Source organism: Agelaius tricolor, unplaced genomic scaffold, assembly GCF_023055355.1.
Source record: "Agelaius tricolor isolate 1412-34295 unplaced genomic scaffold, bAgeTri1.0.p SCAF_25, whole genome shotgun sequence".
Lineage (NCBI taxonomy): Eukaryota > Metazoa > Chordata > Aves > Passeriformes > Icteridae > Agelaius > Agelaius tricolor.
In genome coordinates, this window is record NW_027269285.1 from 3,558,953 (window position 1) to 3,577,321 (window position 18,369).

Below are 18,369 nucleotides of genomic sequence, written 5' to 3' on the forward strand. Positions count from 1 at the left end.
GCCATCCCTTTTGCCATGTGAATAAATGCCATTTGACTTTGCTGAGGAGTGACTGAAGGACTGATGAGTGCTCTGGCAGCGTTTGGTGATTTTTTAGGGAAGATTTTCTGGACTGTTCAGGCAGTGTGAGCTTGCAGCCCTCTTGGTAATGTTCTGAGCACAGGGATTTCAGATGGGAGATGACACTCAGCCTTGTGTCCAGTAATTCAAAGAAATAACTTCTTCTATGGAATTGGACCCATTGAGCTGTTTTTAGCCATCTGTCTTGAATGGGCATATTAGTGTTTTCTGGTGTATGGCACATCCCCAGGATGCAGAGTTGATATTTTTGTTTGGGTGTCTGAACAGGTTAATGATTACCTGGTAAAACAAAATACTTCTGGCAAGATTTGATTTGCAAAGCTAGCAGTACACTGAAGGGTTTTGCTTATGTGATTCTTGACTTGTAATTTTGATTTGTTTTATGCCATTTGAAGCGTTGTGTCTTGAAGGATCTGTAATTCCTGGAGTCTGGTCAGTGTGATTTAATAGGCTGGTCCATAAATATAATAAATATAGCCTGATTTTGGTTTTTTCCATGAGGTAGTTTCCTACCTTTTGATGAAGTGAAATCACAGAAGTAATTATTCCCAAGTATTGTTGTCATGCCTTGGATAAGGCCTTTCAGACCAACTGCTAAAACATTCCCTTCACTCTTCATTCTCTTGCCAGAGTAAACTTTGAATAAATATCCCTGAATTCATTTTGTGATTCATTGTAGATCCCCTGTGCAAGGCAGAGCCTCCCTTGCTCTGCCATGGGTTAGTTACATCAGAGCTCAATTTACTAAAGTGCTGATTTAAAAACAAAATCCCCCAACTCGGGTTAGGCTGTAATCTCATTCTTTGCACTCTTTATATCACACTTAGTTTGCTCAAAAACAAGATGAGGAAAATTCCCGAAAGGATGTGAATTTAATTAGCAAATGTTGGTTAAGCACTTCAAGATGGCACGAAAATGGCTCTAAATGCAGAAATGTCAGCTTGGTTTGGACAGCTGGAGGAAAACTGAGTTTCCCCATGAGAGCGGTCTTGTGTCCATGAAGGTAGGAGCTGGAGACAGGATATTCCAGCAAGGGGAGCAGGTGACTGCCCTGCCCTGGGACAGCTGCTCTCAGGTCTGTGTGGCCACACAGTGAAGGGCTTGGGGAGCTGCCCTGCTAAAAATAGCCCCAGTTTTTAACCTGCTGTGTTTTTCCAAGCAAGAGCTGCTTCACTCAGGCAGCGCCTTCAAAGTGCTGCAAGAATCGAGTCTTATTTCTGATTCAGACTTTGACTATTTCCTGGGGAGTCTTTGATAGATTTTTTAACCTTTCTGTGACTCATTTTCCCACATGTCTGCTGAAGATAGTTTGTACTTCTGCTCCTGAAGCATTTTGAGTTCTGGAGATCAGGCTGAAATTACGCCATGATTGTTGCCATTATAATATTCAGTTCCAAATTATTTCCAACTTACTCAAAATTCCCTGCATATGGTGAATGTAAGTGTGAACAGTAGCTTTGAAGGGAATTCTGAATAGGATCTGTTCAGTAGTTTGAGCTGGCCAAAGACAGAAATATCATCATACCTTTAGAAATAAACATTGTTAAATCATTTCCTTGCCCGAGAAGCTCAAATTAACACAAGGCCAAGTATCTCTTCACTGTTCCTGAATCCATTACTCTTGTCATTGCTTTTTCTCCCCTGGGTATCTTCTCTTAACTGCTTCTTTTTTGATTCTTTGCTCCTATGTGTCCTGTAATTTTTATTTTTTTTTTTAATATTATCCATTTGATGCTACTGGGTTTCCTGTTTTGCTGTAGAGTATGGGAGTGTCAGTGAAATAGGACATTATAGCACAATTTCTGGCTTCTGAACTGCAAAACAAGAAATATTTCTTTCTGCCCCTTCTAATTGTCAATATTTGATGAGACAGATAATTTGCCAGCCTGGTTGGCAGCTGTATGAAAGTATTCATGACCCAACTTTATCTTTGTGAGACATGAGGCAGAATTCCAAAGTCTGTAACAGCTCTTTTAAACATTTATATATTTAACCTCTGAAATTTGCAGAATAATATGAAAAGGTACAAAAATACTTGTCTGAAAAATAGAATCTTGCTGTCACTGAGCTGGGTTGGAAGCTGATTTCTGGTGTTGTAATTTATCAAGGGTGCTGAAAATGAAGATGAGCAGCCTCTGTTCTGGCAGGGGAGAGGAAAGCAGTGCAAGGCTCCCAGAGGCAGAGAGAGTTAATAAACAGTGAGGAACTTTCCAGGAGGATTCTGGTTTGGGTAGAGCAAGAGGAGTTTGTCATGACTAATGAAAGGATACAGCAGGGAGGGAAGCCCGGATGGGCTTGTTTACAGTCTGCACACACAGTTACAGTTTTATGCAAAAGGATGGCTGTATTTAAACATAATCTGGATGTATGGAACTTGGAGAGGTTACAGCAGGAGCTGGCACTGCCCTCCCTGCCCAGGAGCTGGATTGATGGAGAATAATCTGTGTCTGCTGCAAATGTGTGAGCAGATGCTGGAGAGAGAGAGGCAGATGCTTTTGGCTCACAGGTCAGAGGTTGCCTGCAGAGAAATAGGAGTTGAAGTCAAGCACCTCCATCCACAACTGCAGACAGGGAGAAATGTGCAAAATATCAGTGGTAATTCTACTGGCAAAAATTGGGAAAAAATCCCTCTCCTCTCAGCAGAGAGGATAAACAAGCTCATGCTGTAGGAGCCTGGGAGATGAGGGGTCAGATCAGGAGAGAGTGCAGGCATGTGGATGTGTCTAGCAGGAAAAGGAGGCTTAGAGGGAGGGAATGTTGTACTTCAGTGTCATTTTACGTGTTTGTACTCCAGGGTTGATTTTATCTTGAAAGAAATGAGATCCCGTGCAGGATCCCCATCCTTTAGCTCCCTTCCCACCTTGTAATTGCCAATATGTGACCACATGTTCTCCTCTGCTGTTACCCCCTTATCTCTGCTGCTGTTTTGCCAGTTCCCTCAGGGAGGAGAAGAATGGTCCCCCACCTCTGATAACTTCATGTTTTCTTTTTTTCCTCTCTGTGGTTCTCACCTCTCATATTTACCATGATTGTAATCTCTAATGCTCCTTGTTGCCTTCCTCTGCTGGCAGCTTTCATTTATTCCCCTTCTAAAAAAATTCCACCATGAACATGATCACACTTGCAGTTTTCAATAGGAAAGTCATCAGGTTCAATGTTGTCCTATTTATTATGTAAAACTGGTAGTTATCAGGGGGTTTAGGTTGACATTTTTGGATGGATGCAGGATGCTCATTCTTGTACTCCATGCCCTGTCTCTCATCTTTCCATGTCAGTGCAGAATCTGGAGAGATGGTCAAGCCCTCTCCCTGCAGTTGCTTGTGAAAGATTTCAAGATAACCCCAACCTAACACTGTGTCTGCTGAAGTCCCTGAGAATGGAGAAATGGCTTTTATAGCATCATAGAAAGTGAGCATGGCTTGAACTTTCAGCACCTGGGTTAATGATCAACTTGGGGCTTTGACTGAATATTGTGGGAATAAGGAGCAAATGTAACTTAACAGAGAGAAACTGGGAAGGACCTTGAATCGTGCAGTGGTTGACCTATATTTGTGTGTGATTTCTTTCCTGATCCCCTCTGCATCCCCAGGTTCTTCAGATCTCTGCACATGAAACTGCTGAGGGAGCACAGGCTGGGGCATCAGCAATTGATCAAACTGAGATTTGTATTTCCATAACCTTCAAGTGTTTGAGCATCTTTATCCCATGGAGCCAGTTCATTATTGATGAAAGTGCCCCAGCCTGTGGCAGGAGGAGTTATCCCATCAGCAAACATTGGATGGAGCTGGCAGCTCTGTGCCAGAGCTTTCATTCCTGTGGAAATCCACCTAAGAAGGGCAAAGCAGAGGTTTTCTTATGGCTGGGGCTGGGCTTTAGGGGTGCTGGGGAGAGCTCAGGGACAGCTCTCTGCTCTCACAACGTGTGCAGCTGAACCTGCTGGCTTTGTGACACTGTGCCTTGATGAAATGGAAATCCTATGACTCAGAGCCATTAGACCATCACAGAGCAGGTAAAGCTGTACTCCAATGAATGCATGTGAATGATGAGGAATAATAAATGTTAATGGTGAAGCATTCTGTTACAGCTTGTCACTTGGATATGAATTATAGGTACTATAATAGATGTATAGCTGCTATAAATAGATGTATAGCCACTATGGTGTACTATAAAGCACACTACTAGTGATCTGTAGTATTGCTTTGAAAGAGAAACTGTTGGGTTTTTTCTTTGATTTTTCGTAGCTGAAAATTGGGTTTAAGAGGTAAATGTAAATTTGTCTCATTATTCTGGTAGTCCAACATGGAGAGTTAAGGAGGGAAAATCCCCTGACCAGAACAGAAATTGTAAAATATTACAGATATACTTTAAGATCTGTTTGTATAGCTTGCTCTTTGCTGAGCTGGTTTGCCTATTGACTGATAATGGAAAATGCAATTTATAGGTGATGTCTGTGAAATGCTGTGGATTAATGTGCTGTGAAATGTAGCCATTGAGGCAGAGATCAACAGTTTATTTGAAGGTCTGATGTGTCTGCTGGGCTCTGGGCAACAGGTTGAGAATTTGCTCCACATCTGATAGAATTCTGGATTTAATACACAGGCTCCCGGAATTGCATCTTTTGAACTATCAGAGAAAAGTATTTTCTGTTTAAAATATATTTATGTCCCACTTTTTTGCTTAGAGCCATAATTTACCCACTCCAAACCCTGATGGGGAGCAGGATTGAATCAGTTTATTTGGATCTTCAGCAGCTGGAGGTATACCCAGCCTCAGGCAGGCACAGACTTTGCTGGGGAACTTGTCTGGATTGCTGCAGTATTTAAAATCAGTTTGCAGCTCAGTGTTTGCTCTCCATCTGCAGCTGGAGAATGCAGCAGAGGCAAAGTAGCCATTGATTGTCAACTAAGCAGGATTGTTTTCAGGCTTTGTAGTAATATTCAGTTTTTGGCATCCTGTAGGAGCCAAACTATGCTGGCATTTGAAGCAGAGCTGGTTTTCTGCTTTGTGAGTGCCTTTTTTCCTGACTGCTTGAGCTAAGCTGCTGTTGGATGGTTGGTGATGGCATTCAGGGCCTGACTAAAGCACTGGGATTTACTGAACTGTAGGTGACACTGAGTGCAGCCCTAAGACTACCTGGGTCTGAAAGTCAGCAACAGTCCATGGAATCCAAAAACTTTGTAGAAGAAACTAAAGTGAACTTCATGTTGTGCTAAGGAAATTTACTGTAAATGCAGAATCCAGCTATAGACTTATAAGCTCTTTAAAATTTATTTAAAGTGACCTACTTTTCTTATCAAATTCAAAGTCAACTGGTAAAAGGATGTATTCCGACAGTATAATCCTCAAATCTTTGTGTAGACAATGCTGACACGTCTCATTTTGAGCCCATTTAAGACCCGTTAACATGTTTCAGACTGGAGTAACCTATTAAATAAATACATCAGGAAAAAGCTTTTACTGGTAATGGTTGTTTTGCTTAGGTGACTATGGCTGTAATGTATTGTGAGTACATCTGGTACTTCAGTGCTTATCAGCGATCTTTTTCCCTTTAGGCGGTTTCCTAGAAACATGATTGCTTGCTGGTCTTGATCTCGCAGCTTGGTGGAGACTCCTTCCCTGATAATGTCAAGTTCAGGCTACCCTCCGAACCAAGGAGCTTTCAGCACGGAGCAGAGCCGCTACCCGCCGCACTCGGTGCAGTACAGCTTCCCCAGCAGCCGCCACCAGCAGGTAAGGGACACGGCGGCCCGCGCTGCAGCCAGCCCGCTCTGCACGTGGAGGGCTGGCCCTGCCGAAAAGGGATTCATTCTGCTTTTTCAAACCAGATAACACAACTCCTTCACATCTGAGAACACATCCATGAGCCCTGGTGGGAGAGCTGCTTAGTTAAATACCGCTGGGGTGGCTTCTGCTGTTTTACTTTGCCCTCCTTGCCCTTTATTAATATAAACGGCCTGGTTTTATCATTGGTTTCTCATGGTTTGAATAAATTCAGCTGGGGTTGTGTTCCTAAACTTCTGTAGCAGTATTGGGCTAGAATCTCTGGAAGTTAAGTGTGGGACTTGTCAAAATTCTGTGCAAGGTGGAGAATGTGTAAAAACTTGTATTACGCTGATTTCTTTCCTGCAGCAGCTGTACCAGTGCTGCCTGCTGTGTTCTGCTGGCCAGAATGGGAGTAAAGGATTTCTAAGGATATCCAAGTTGCTCAGTTCTGCCAAGCTTTTGTTCTGCCATCCTGTGCTCTGTGCTGTGCAGGACCAGCTGTTGGCTTTACAACAGTTCAGGTTTCCCTCATTTTCATGATGTTCTCCTCCTGCTGCAGATACTTTGGATGATACTTTCTTCTACTTCCATGTTATCAAAAAGAAATTCAAAAACTGAAGCTTTTTGGCTTGCTCTGTGTTTATTTTTAGATAATTTATGAAAACTGCATCTCATGGGTAATGATCTATTACATGTCTTGTAGAGCTTCTCTTCAGTCAGAGCCAGCTGCATATAATTTTTAAAAGCAAGTAGTCAATCACACAAAAATACAAATAAATAATCTTGTTCTTCACTTTGATTGTAAATTGTAGCAATTGGAAGATGCATCTTGTGTGACTCTTAGTCCTGATTAATAATGTCTGATATAAAAATGTCTTGAGGTGGTAACAAAAGAATTTGCCTCGAGGTTGCTCTCATTTTGCCACTTTGCAGTTGGATGTGCAAGACTGATTTTAGAGGATGTTTTTTAAAGGCTATTCATCTGCTTGCTGCTGACTCATCTGTGTTTTGTTAGAAGCTGCTAATAAATTAGGTGGAATTCCTAGTATAAATATTTAGTCTCTTTAAAGTTTATTTAAACCTCGGAACTGCCATTCGCAAACATTTTTTGAGCCGGAATAAGACTTTGTCAATCTGGTGTCCCTCCATATTCAATGTCTTTGGAAATGATCGTGGTCAGTGAATGCCTTTGTTCCTGCTAACACCAGAGGTGTTCCCCTCAGGAATTCGCCGTTCCCGACTATCGCTCCTCTCACCTGGAGGTCAGCCAGGCCACGCAGCTCCTGCAGCAGCAGCAGCAGCAGCAGCAGCTCCGGCGCCGGCCCTCGCTGCTCTCCGAGTTCCACCCGGGCTCTGACAGGTGAGGAGGCTGATCTGGAAGGGTGGCAGCTCCAGTCTCGTGCCTGCAGCTGCTCTGGGGTTACCTGAGGACGCAGAGTGGACAGCAGCAGGGAATCAGAGTTTACTTTCACTTTGCCAATATCTTCCTTCCCAGTGAAACAGATCAGTGCATGGGGGATGCTGAGGGATGATCAATGTGCATCATCATTGCTGTACTGCTGTACTACTTCAGGCCTCATTGTCTGAAGGTTTTCAGACAATGTCAAGCATCCATTTGAAGATCACTGAATAATCTCTGAACACCAAATTCAGAGATTAAAATCCCACTACAGATCAGAATAATATTAACTGGATTGTAGTAAATTAGCAGGAACATGCTTCTCTTTAGGGAAGAGATTAAAATATGATTTATGTCCTCAATTCTTTCGTGTGTTAGGCTGCTGGTGTACCATCATAAGTAAGTGTTAGGGCCTGTAACAACCTCTTTTCTTGCACTTACTGCTTGTACAAACCTTCTTTTGCCTTGGACTCTTAGTGAGTATATCTGCTAGGAGCAACTTTATATGCAGGATTACTGCTGGAGGTTTATTTTGGCTGTAACTGACCGATCTGGTTCTGAACAAATACCCATGATGAATGTTATGTAAATACTGGTCTGGCTTAAAATCTCATTAGGATATTCCCAGAAATAACTTGATGATAGTGAAATCTGGGGCTCCCATATTGCCTTCATCTCGTGTCAGCAAAATGTCAGTAAGGCTCTGTTTTAGTGCTGAGAATCACAGCAGCTTTTAGAGTTCTCAAAATTGAGTTTATAGCAGTAGTAAATCACACCCCCCCCAGACTGTAAATTTGTAAAAGCTTATTTGGTAGTTCTGGCAAACTGCAGGAAACTGCTGCTGTCATCTCTTCAGTGGCACTTCATAGGAAGATGTTGAAGCCTATGAGGGTCTTTTATGGGCATCCTGTGCACTGCACTGCGAGCACCAAGTGATAACTGTTGAGCATTTTTCTGAGAAGGAGGAGTCTTCAAATGACTCATGGATTGAATCAATGACTGCTTCTGTCACAGAGTAGCATTTTAGTAGAGATCAAGTTCCAAACAGACTCATGGCTCATCTCAAGTGTTCTGTGTATATTTAAAAATTTAATTTAAAAATTATTTGGCTGCAAAAATTCAATAATGGAGCTGTTGTGGCCATCTTCAGTGAAATATGGTACTGTGTTTTTCTCATGGATTTTTGGTGGGTTTATAATTTTAATCAGATCTTTGATTTGAACAATATCCTTGTAGCAGAGCTGAGTTTCTTTAAGGTTGTGTAATGAAAGGAGTGCCTTTCATTTGAGATTCAGGTTCACTTCCTATTTTCCAGTGGGTTTTAACTGTTGTATTTTTGAAGTCATATTTAAAAACACTTATCTGCTTTACTGTTTAGAAGGATCTTCACCAAATGACATCTCCTTTAAAATTAAAAAGTATTGAAGATTCTTCTCATATCAAAAATGTATATTTGAACAGTTAATCTCTTCTGTCTAGGCCTCAGGAAAGGAGAACTGGATATGAACAGCAGTTCCATCCAGGTCCATCTCAGACTGATCATGATTCTCTGGAGTCCAAGCGACCACGTCTTGAGCAAGTGTCTGATTCCCATTTCCAGCGTGTCAGTGCAGCCACTGTCTTGCCTTTAGTGCATCCTCTGCAGGAAGGGTTGAGGTCTGCAGATATTAAGAAGGTAAAGCCATTTGCTGTCACACTGCTGAAGGTCTAACTTTCTGTGTTGCTAATCAGATTTTTTCTCTTAGGTAATTTTTTTGTTTGTTTAGGTTTTTTTCTTTAATCCCAAAAATTTACTTTTACACATGATCAGAAGCTGTGATCATGAGTCAGTGTTACTCTCTTACAGTCTGACTCAAACACAGTAAATAGACTGGAATTCTGAGTTGCCACTACTCTCTTAAGTCACTCAAATCTCAGTTGTAAAATGATTGTAGCATAGTGCATGAGATATTTCTGCCTTTCAGCTGAAAGCTGCTGGCAAATCCATGCAAGTCCATTTTTTCCTGTAATTAACATTGGGACTGAATAATCAAAGTACTTCCTTCCACCCCCTTTTCCCTTCTAAGCATTTGAAATGAATCTGCTTATTTACATAACACTAATTATACTTGTCACTGTCTCATTTTGGGTAAATCTAGGACAATCTAGTTTGGGGTGGGTATTTTCTATTTTAGATATTGAATATTAGAGCTAAATTCAAGAGAACTTCACATTTATAACCACAACTAACTCCAGATGTGCTTTATCAGGCTGGTCATGATTATCTTCAAGAATATCCTCCTCAGTATAGGTGCAGAGTACAGAGGAGTGGCTCTCAAGTAGCCCTCCCTTTAAAAATCAAAGTTACTGCTAAAATTTATGAAGATGTATTTTAAAAGGAAGGTGTTTGGGTCTTATTTTGCTTTCAAGGGAAATACTGCAGTACGGTGTTTAAAAAAAAAACTTTGAAATTGCAGTATCATAAAAGATTTAGAGTATTATGAAAACTTTAATTGACCTCTCAACAGAGATACGGATAACTGGAAATTGCTGTTAATTCCTGGATGTTTGGTTTCTGGGTGCTCATTCCCAAGTTATGACTGATTTCCTCTCTGTCTCCCCCATCTCCTGTGCCCATGGAAGGACCCAGCTTTTGGAGGAAAGCATGAGGGACCATCTTCTCCAATTTCTGGTCAGCCTTGTGGGGAGGACCAAAATGCTTCACCTTCCAAGCTGTCAAAGGAAGAACTGATCCAGAGCATGGACCGCGTCGATCGTGAAATTGCAAAAGTGGAGCAGCAAATCCTGAAACTGAAGAAAAAGCAAGTAAGCACAGCAGGCACTGCTCTTGTTTTCTGCCAGTGAAAGAGGTGTGGAAAAACCTCATTTGGTGATGGTGAATTTTTTGGTTACATGAATCAGATGAAGAAGTTGAAAAGGAAGGGTTATGTGTGTGATTTTGTTTTAAATAAGTTGGATGTCACGCAGTTCTCAACATTTTTGAAAGCAGCAGAAAGCCATGTAGGAACAGCAGCAGTAGGATGGGTTTATATTTGAAACTGCTGTGAAACAAGGGCACTGTGACTGTAATTTCAGCTTCAGAGCTGCCTGCTGGCTGAGGGGAGGATCATCTTTCTTCTTTTGCAGTCTGTGCAAGGGGAGAATCCCTTGCATGCATCTCCAGAACCAGAGCTTGTACAAAAGCCCCTGGATCATCTGCTTTCCCAAGGGCAAGAGATCCTCACATCTGGAGCTAGGGCCAGCCTTGGGGGAAAGTGCAGTAGGAGAGGTGCAAACAAACACAGAGAGCAGAGAAATAAAAAAGGAAATATCACTTTGTTTTTGTATGGCCCTGGCCATGCTTTGCATCAGAGATCTGCACTTCAGCCACTGGAAGCAAAGGAAGTGTTTGCTGGCAGAAGTTGTTGCTTTCCCAGTAGCTGTTGTGGCCAAGTAAACCCACCCTTCAATCGAGGCATCTGTTAGTCATTGACAAAAACAAAGTCCTTGTTTCCTTTTCCTTTTCTGACTTTCAAAGATCCAGATAGAAAAAGTGCCAGCTTTACTCTTCTAGTTGGAACTCTGGAGGAAATGAGAGTTGCACTGTAGGATTTGTTAACTTGTAGATCCAGGATAACAAACAGACAATTTATGGTCTGGAAGTGTTTAATTATGTCTGAATTTTAATGAGCTGTAAAGTGACCTCCAGCAGAAAAACAACAACAAAAAAAGGATGTCTCTGAGTACCTGTTTGTGTGGTAATGATGCTTATCACCCTGTGCCCTTTTCCACAAAATCAGCAAGTGCTGTGCAACTCATCTATGAAGGGTCATTTGTGCACATTTGTCTGTGATTTGACTTTAAAAAAAACTACAAAGTTGATGAAATAATTGAGCCCAGGTCTTAGGACATTCTGCTAAAATATATTAGGGAATTCTTGCACAGCAATGTAGCACATTCTAGCCAGGACTGTAAAGCAGGATGGATCCCTGGTGTCAGAAGTTCTTTGCTGTGTATTTGTGGCAGGCACAGGTGAAGGATATTTTAAAAATGAAGATGTCACTGAACCAGATGTATTTGATGTGAAAGTAAATCACAGCAGTAGATTTAGCAGGAAAGGTAGTAGTTAGCTGGGAAAGGAGTACAGGGTGGGTTTTTTGCTTTTGTTCTTTTTTTTTTTTGCTTGTTTGGTATTGTAACAGTCTTGGAACTTTAATGCATGTGGAGTGGTTTATTTTTGCTGTGAAGTACCTTTAGAATGATGTTCTCTGTGGTGTGTTAGAAGGACTTTTGTACCTTTTGAAGCCATAAGACAGCAGTTATGGTGACACTTGAACATCTACAGTGCAGAAAGGCAGCTCTGTGGTTATTTCCACTGTGAGAAGGCGACTCTGATGTAACTGTTCTCCAGAGTTGATACTATTGTTTAGAGTTAAATAATGATAAATTACAAAGTGACAGTGGCTTTAACTGTCAAGCTGAAACAAGTCTGATTCAAGGCAGGTGAGTCTTGTGAACAGGTAATTTGAGTCACCAATAGTACAAAAAAAAGTCTTATTATTGTCCCTGTGGGCATTAAAACCACTTCATTCATTCCTTGTCAGCGCAAAACGAAGGAAGAGGCAGCGCTGACTGATCAGCTGCGTATTTTATCTCTGGTGACTAATTCCTGCTGGGGGGAACATGGATGGCTGATTTGCTTTCTTTGGTCTCTTAGCAACAACTTGAGGAAGAAGCTGCAAAGCCTCCGGAGCCGGAGCGGCCGGTGTCCCCCCCTCCCGTGGAGCAGAAGCACCGCAGCATCGTCCAGATCATTTACGATGAGAACCGGGTGAGTCCCCGCGCCCCGCCCAGGGCCTCCGCCGCCTCTGAGCTCACGTTCATGAGGTCTTCCTTTACCTCCATGGAGCAAATTCTTCTCTTTTACTGATTTGCCCACCCCTCTTTTGCTATTCATGTGCTTCTTTAAATGAAAGATGTTTTAATGACGTTTTTATTCTTGAGCACGGGAATCTTCCTTCGATCTTCCTTGGGTCTCATCCTTGTGCTGAGATGCATGAATTATAGATATATATAAACACACATATATATCCTTTTAAGTGTGTGATATGAAAAATGCCTCGGAAATTCATCTTTAATTCCCTGTTCCTCACATGAGCTGACAAACTTGGCTGAAGATTCTACTTTGAAATGAGCTGAAGAGAAAAAACTGCATATGTTGTAGGATTTTGTGCCTTCTTTATAAACTCTGACTTCTGGCACTTCATATCTGTTCATTTATCCAAATCTTAAGTAGTAATATATGGGTGAATTATGAGTTTGTGTTGTTGAAGTGGTGAGAAAAGTTCAGGAGCTCAGCAATATTGCCAACAGTAACAGCAAAAATGCTTCCTGCCTTTTTTTCCCATGGTAGCTTGAGATTAGGGAGTCAGATATCTGGGGGTTTTGAAAGTATTGTGATCTTCTGTGAGAGTGGTATATGTTTGTTTAATTTCCCAATTTTGTTCTGTAGTTCAGAGGAACAGCTAACTTCTATTACAATAGGTTGGGGTTTTTTTGAGGAATTAAAACCCCCCTGCAAAACAATGCTAGATTTTGTACAGTACAACTGTGTCCAAAGCATGCAAGGATGCAAGGAGGGGCCAGAATTATTTTGTGGTTTTCACTTGCTGTGAATGAAGGACCTTTGACACACTTTGTGTGTTTATGTACTCATGGATTCACACTCCCAGATTTGGCAATTGGAGAATTTTGGTCTCTTAATTCCATTTTTCAAAGCTAATAATACTTTATTTTACTGGATACCTTTCTTCCTTTTTAGAATTATTTGCTGTATTAAGAAATGCATGGTTTTTTTTGAACTGCAGAGGTCAGTTTCTGCTTTTGTGCTCTATCAGCTTCCAGACTGGGAGATCAGAGTCACTACTAAACAATTCAGGTACAGGTTTCTTTATTTGCTGAGGCAACATTGCAGAAGTAGGTTAAGAAGGATCTCGTGTGTTCAGGCAGGGGTTTAGCAGAGAACATAGAGTTCAGATCCACATTTGACATGAACTTCAGAGGATTTACTCAGACTATACCAAAAAAATCTTATTTGCAGAAAAAAGCAGAAGAAGCTCACAAGATTTTTGAAGGTCTTGGTCCAAAAGTTGAATTGGTAAGTTGTTGAATTCTGGTTTGTTTTTTTTTTTTTTCCTTTTGTACTATTTTCTGTGTTGCCAGTTGCTCTAATTCTGTTGTGCTGAACAGCTGTAGTTCTGTGAGTATGTACAGAAGAAATGTGTGTCTGAATGCACTGGTGAGTTGGGGCTTGAGTGAGTTCATTGGCCATGTAAGTGTGATTTTTAAAGTAGATTTTAATCTATTTGAGAGAACAGTTTGAAGTATGAAGAAATGAAGTACTATTATACACAGAAGTAGTTATAATCCAATTTTAAGTAATGAAATCTGTGCTTTGTGCTGAATATCTTGTAGTCCCTTCAGCTCTGCTGCATCTCAGATTGAGTGCACTGTTCTCAGAATACTAAAATATTGTTAAATGTGCTGCATACACATTTAATGAGTTCCATGCATTGCAAAGTGCTAAGTGTTCCTTTCTCATCCCAAATTGCAGCCACTTTACAACCAGCCCTCAGACACCAAGGTCTACCATGAAAACATCAAAACGTGAGTGCTTGAATTCCCTCTCATTGTCCCATTCAGGGCATCTGGACTTCAACATTCCCTGACATTTTTCATTGCTCTCATCCCCAAATAGGATGTGTGAGATTAAACCATAATTAAAAGCTTCCAGTCCATGTGACTTTCTGATTTCTTTGTTATAAAACAGTTCTGCAAGGTGTGCATTATATGTGCTGGAGTCAGAGGGAAGCTCTGGCTTTCCATCTTTATTTAAAGACAAAAATAAATAATAAAACTTAAGTTGGTTGTCCTTTAAAAACTTCTCTTAAAAAAAGTAATTCTTGTTCCACTCTATCAAATAGATTTTTATAGCAGTTCCAAAGTACTTATTTCTTGAATAATATATTGGAAAACTTAGCTTAAGGGCTGAATTGAAAAGATTTTCCCCCATAAAAGCATAATAGCTTAAACCAATTTTTTTTTTCATTTTAATATATTATCTCTCTTGTGGTTAAGGAGAGCATCTGCTTTGAAATAGGAACCTTTTGTGTCTCAATTGCTTATTCCAGCCATCTTCAAGAATCTCCTCTCTGAAAAAATACAGTATTAGGTGATTTAGGTATCTCAACTTCATTGGGAATTTTCCCTATTTTTTACCCTGAAACTGTTATTCATAATAAAGATCTGACATCTAGAATTGAGATGGGCTTTGTTGAGTAGTTTTGAAGGGCTTGATTTTTATATAGTTCACTTTTTTCCCCTAATTTTGTTTTCCAGAAACCAGGTGATGAGGAAAAAGCTGATCCTATTCTTTAAAAGAAGGAACCATGCAAGGAAACAACGGGTAAGAGCACCATGGTTTTCTAAAAGGAGCATGTGGCTGCTTTTCTGTCTGGACCCTTGTCTTGCATTCCCAAATATATTGATTAGAAAAATAAGACCTTCAGCTAAAACAAGTGTGGGATATTTCTGGAAGGCAGTAATGACAATTACCAAATACCACTAGGATGGGTAAAGCAAAGAAATAATGTATAATATTAAAAATCTCCATTTTTGTATCCACTTTCTCACCTTCTCTGTGCTGGAAATTTGGTATAAGTCATCTCCAGCATGGCAGGGACTGGAGCAGGAAAAATCTGTGCATTCCAGGAGCCTGCCCATGTGACATTTACTGATCACTTGGTGTATTTTGCTTAGATCAAGGTTTGCTTTTGGAATTTAACAGGAACAGAAAATCTGTCAACGTTATGATCAGCTGATGGAGGCATGGGAGAAGAAAGTGGACAGGATAGAAAATAATCCACGCAGGAAAGCCAAGGAGAGCAAAACACGAGAGTACTATGAGAAACAATTCCCAGAAATCAGGAAGCAGAGAGAACAGCAAGAAAGATTCCAAAGGTATTCCTGGAGATTTGAAATATTCCTGCAAAATATCTCTTCAGTCTTAAGTTATAAAATGATTTATAATAAAATTAGTTAATTTTAATGATTAAGTTTGATGTTCATGACTTCATTACTTTAAAAAGAATATGGGTGTGTCACAGAGTGTAAAGTTAAATGTTCTTCCCTTTGTTCCCTGTGTTTCCATGGCATTGAGCTCAAGCTTCACTTCCCATCCTAAGGATGTCCATGACTTTATCTGTCACAAATGTCCCCTTTGCTGTCCCTCCCTGTAGTGTGGCAGCAGTGCCAGCTCATCCCTTGGTGTCTCTCAGGCTGCTGTGGTGATGGCCACAGGGTTCCTTTCCATGTCCCTTTTCAGATCTGCTGTCAAACCCCGTATTTTCCAAAAGGAGCACAGGGGAAGGGCCAGCTAGCAGAGGCTGCTGAGGTTGTGGTGTCAGTGAGATGAGGAGAGTTAAGCTGCTCAAAAAGGGTTTGTGGGGTTCTGAAACAGCTGGAGCATCAGCTTCCCTCGAGCCTGTTCATTTTGGGCACACACCCTCATTTACACTGGTATTTTTCTATCACTGTCTGTGTTACTCCTGTGTTTCATAATCCCTGTATTCATTAGCCTCCACACTTAAAAACCATTTATCTTCTTAATTAACAGTTTGACTGATCTTTTATTATACTTGCCAAGTAATTTTATTCCAGACAGTTTTGCATTTTAAAATATTCAAGGTGTGACAATTAAGGCCCTATTATTTAATTTTAATCTATCAGACATTTGTTAGATGGAAACTACAAGGAATCTTAAAAGGAATGAAATGCACTTCACTTGAGAGTTCACCTTGCAGTGCTGTAGGTAGAGAGATAGGATTTAAATTAGAATTAGGTCAAGATTGATTCAGTTGTGTTGAAATCTGTTTATCTGATGTCTGAAATAATTTCAATACACCTTGGAGAGTTCAAGCCCCATAAAGATTTAATCTCATCTCTTGGAACCATCTGTCTACATCACCTTTTTGTCATAAAACATGGGGAAAGCAGAGAGTTTGCAATACACTGTGAAGACTGCAAGATTTTTTGGAATCAAGAAAAGAAGAAAGTAAACTGTTAGAATGGGAACAGCACTCAGACATAAGAAGTTTCACTTTAAGAGTATTTCATGTCTTTGCAAACTACTTGGGGAGGGGTCATCTCTTTACATTATATTTACATTCTGTACAATAATGGCCTCTCTGTCTATAGCTGTGCTCTAAGCCATGTAAAAATGAAAGGTTTTTTCCTCAGATTTTGTGCAAATGGATGAATTCAGTAAAATCTTTGAGATACTTTGTCTCTCCATTTAGTAGTGATTTTTACCTCTGAAATGCTTTTTGACCCACGTGCTGTAGTATATATTTTAGTTCCTAAGGGTAAAGATCACAAGGTGAAAAATTCTTCCAAATTACAGCTCTCCCCATCAATTCACAGGTGGAAAATTTTGTTTTGTTGTAACAAATCTCAGTGCTGTATTAGTGACTTGACCAAATTGATAAAAGGCAAATTTAGTGTGGTTTTCTTAAAAAAACAAAAAAGGCTCTTTCAAGGTGTATCAGCTGTACTAATTAAGGGGATATTTCTGTGCCACTGATGAACATTTCTCATGCTCAGCAGAAGCAAATTCATTTATCTGCAGCACCTACTTGGCAGTGGAATTGGTGGTAGCACCTTTTTTTGTGCCCCTTCTGCTGAGCTTTGCAAACTCCCTGTAAAGCCAAGCAGGACATGACAGGGTTTGTGCTCTGACTCTCCTTAGGACCAGTCCTAGGTGATTTGAGAGACTGCTAGCAGCATTAGAAGGAATTTTGGAGGTTGTTGTGGTGTACAAAACCTGCAGATATAGAGCTAATCTCCACTTCATCCTTTCTCCTTCTGTTTTCCCCTCGTTTCAGAGTTGGCCAAAGAGGGGCTGGCCTTTCAGCAACCATTGCCAGAAGTGAGCACGAGATCTCAGAAATCATCGATGGCCTCTCTGAGCAGGAGGTGAGCCTGGTGCCTGTGCTTTGCTGTAGAAGCACAGCCAATAAATCTCCCTTCACTGGCAGTGCAAGGTGTCTTGTAGAGAGTTTGTTCCATTGAGAAGAGAAAGCTCTTCTCTCTTTAAGAGAATCTGTGTGAAGTGTGCCTTGAAGCAGATCTTACAAACACTTTTCAGGGTTTTGCTTTCTAATTGTATCTGCCCTAGATTTTTCTCATGTGGCTGTACATTGCAGCTTGCTGCAACCTAGTTTTTTAAAGCTGTAACAAACATGTGAAAACTCTTCCTCTTCTCAAACCCTCCATCATTTTGGTGTTTCACCACTTGTGCCACTATTTCCTTCAGCTGCCCAGAAGTGTTCATTGCAATAGTGACAACTTCTGCCAGAGCTGTGTAAAAAAGAACTTCCAAGCTGCCTCTGAGTGTGGAGCTTTAAGAGCTGTGATTCGAGATCTGTAAACATCAGTAGCAGCATTTTGGGTGTTCTTTACTTTGTCTTTTGTTCTGCAGAATAACGAGAAGCAAATGCGCCAGCTCTCTGTCATCCCGCCCATGATGTTCGATGCAGAGCAGAGAAGGGTGAAGTTCATCAACATGAACGGGCTCATGGAGGATCCCATGAAGGTTTATAAAGACAGGCAGTTCATGAATGTCTGGACAGACCATGAGAAGGAGATTTTTAAGGAAAAGTAATGGCCTTTCTTATCTTTTCTTTTTATTGCATTGCAATGGCAGAATAACAGTTAAATGCCCAACCCCATAAAGCTCAATCAGGAATGCTGAAGCCTTTGTGCAATAATATTTGAAAATGTTCTTAATTGGCTGTCATGAATATTGCAAAAGTTTTAGACTTATTTTTCATCTGGTGTGCTCACATGCATTTAGTCCTTAAATACAAAATTTTCTCAAAAGTCCTTTAGTTCTGTGCTAAGATGAAAATGAAAAGTGTAGATAAGGAATTTCATTTTATCATTTTAAGTGCTGAGTTCTAAATTTACACAATCTGAAAACTGGGCTTTTTAGGCTAATTTCACTTGTGTAAATGAAGGGCTTGCTGATGGAACAGATTGTTTGCAAGATTGTTTTGCTTGTTGGATCATGGATTATGTTGTTAAACTGA

At 40.6% G+C, this 18,369-nt stretch overlaps 1 protein-coding gene across 2 annotated transcripts in view; it reads left to right on the forward strand.

Annotated features, from left to right (window-relative positions):
• NCOR1 (nuclear receptor corepressor 1) overlaps positions 1-18,369 on the forward strand; it is a 55,835-nt gene that overhangs the window by 7,404 nt on the left and 30,062 nt on the right. For both annotated transcript variants that reach the window (XM_071447955.1, XM_071447956.1), the window contains exons 2-12: positions 5,634-5,811; positions 7,068-7,204; positions 8,723-8,918; positions 9,866-10,048; positions 11,940-12,053; positions 13,323-13,379; positions 13,836-13,888; positions 14,621-14,687; positions 15,069-15,241; positions 17,164-17,254; positions 17,760-17,938. In XM_071447955.1, coding sequence (XP_071304056.1) covers positions 5,704-5,811; positions 7,068-7,204; positions 8,723-8,918; positions 9,866-10,048; positions 11,940-12,053; positions 13,323-13,379; positions 13,836-13,888; positions 14,621-14,687; positions 15,069-15,241; positions 17,164-17,254; positions 17,760-17,938 — 1,358 coding nt within the window. In that variant the 5' untranslated portion in view covers positions 5,634-5,703. The remainder of the gene's footprint in view (positions 1-5,633; positions 5,812-7,067; positions 7,205-8,722; positions 8,919-9,865; positions 10,049-11,939; positions 12,054-13,322; positions 13,380-13,835; positions 13,889-14,620; positions 14,688-15,068; positions 15,242-17,163; positions 17,255-17,759; positions 17,939-18,369) is intronic.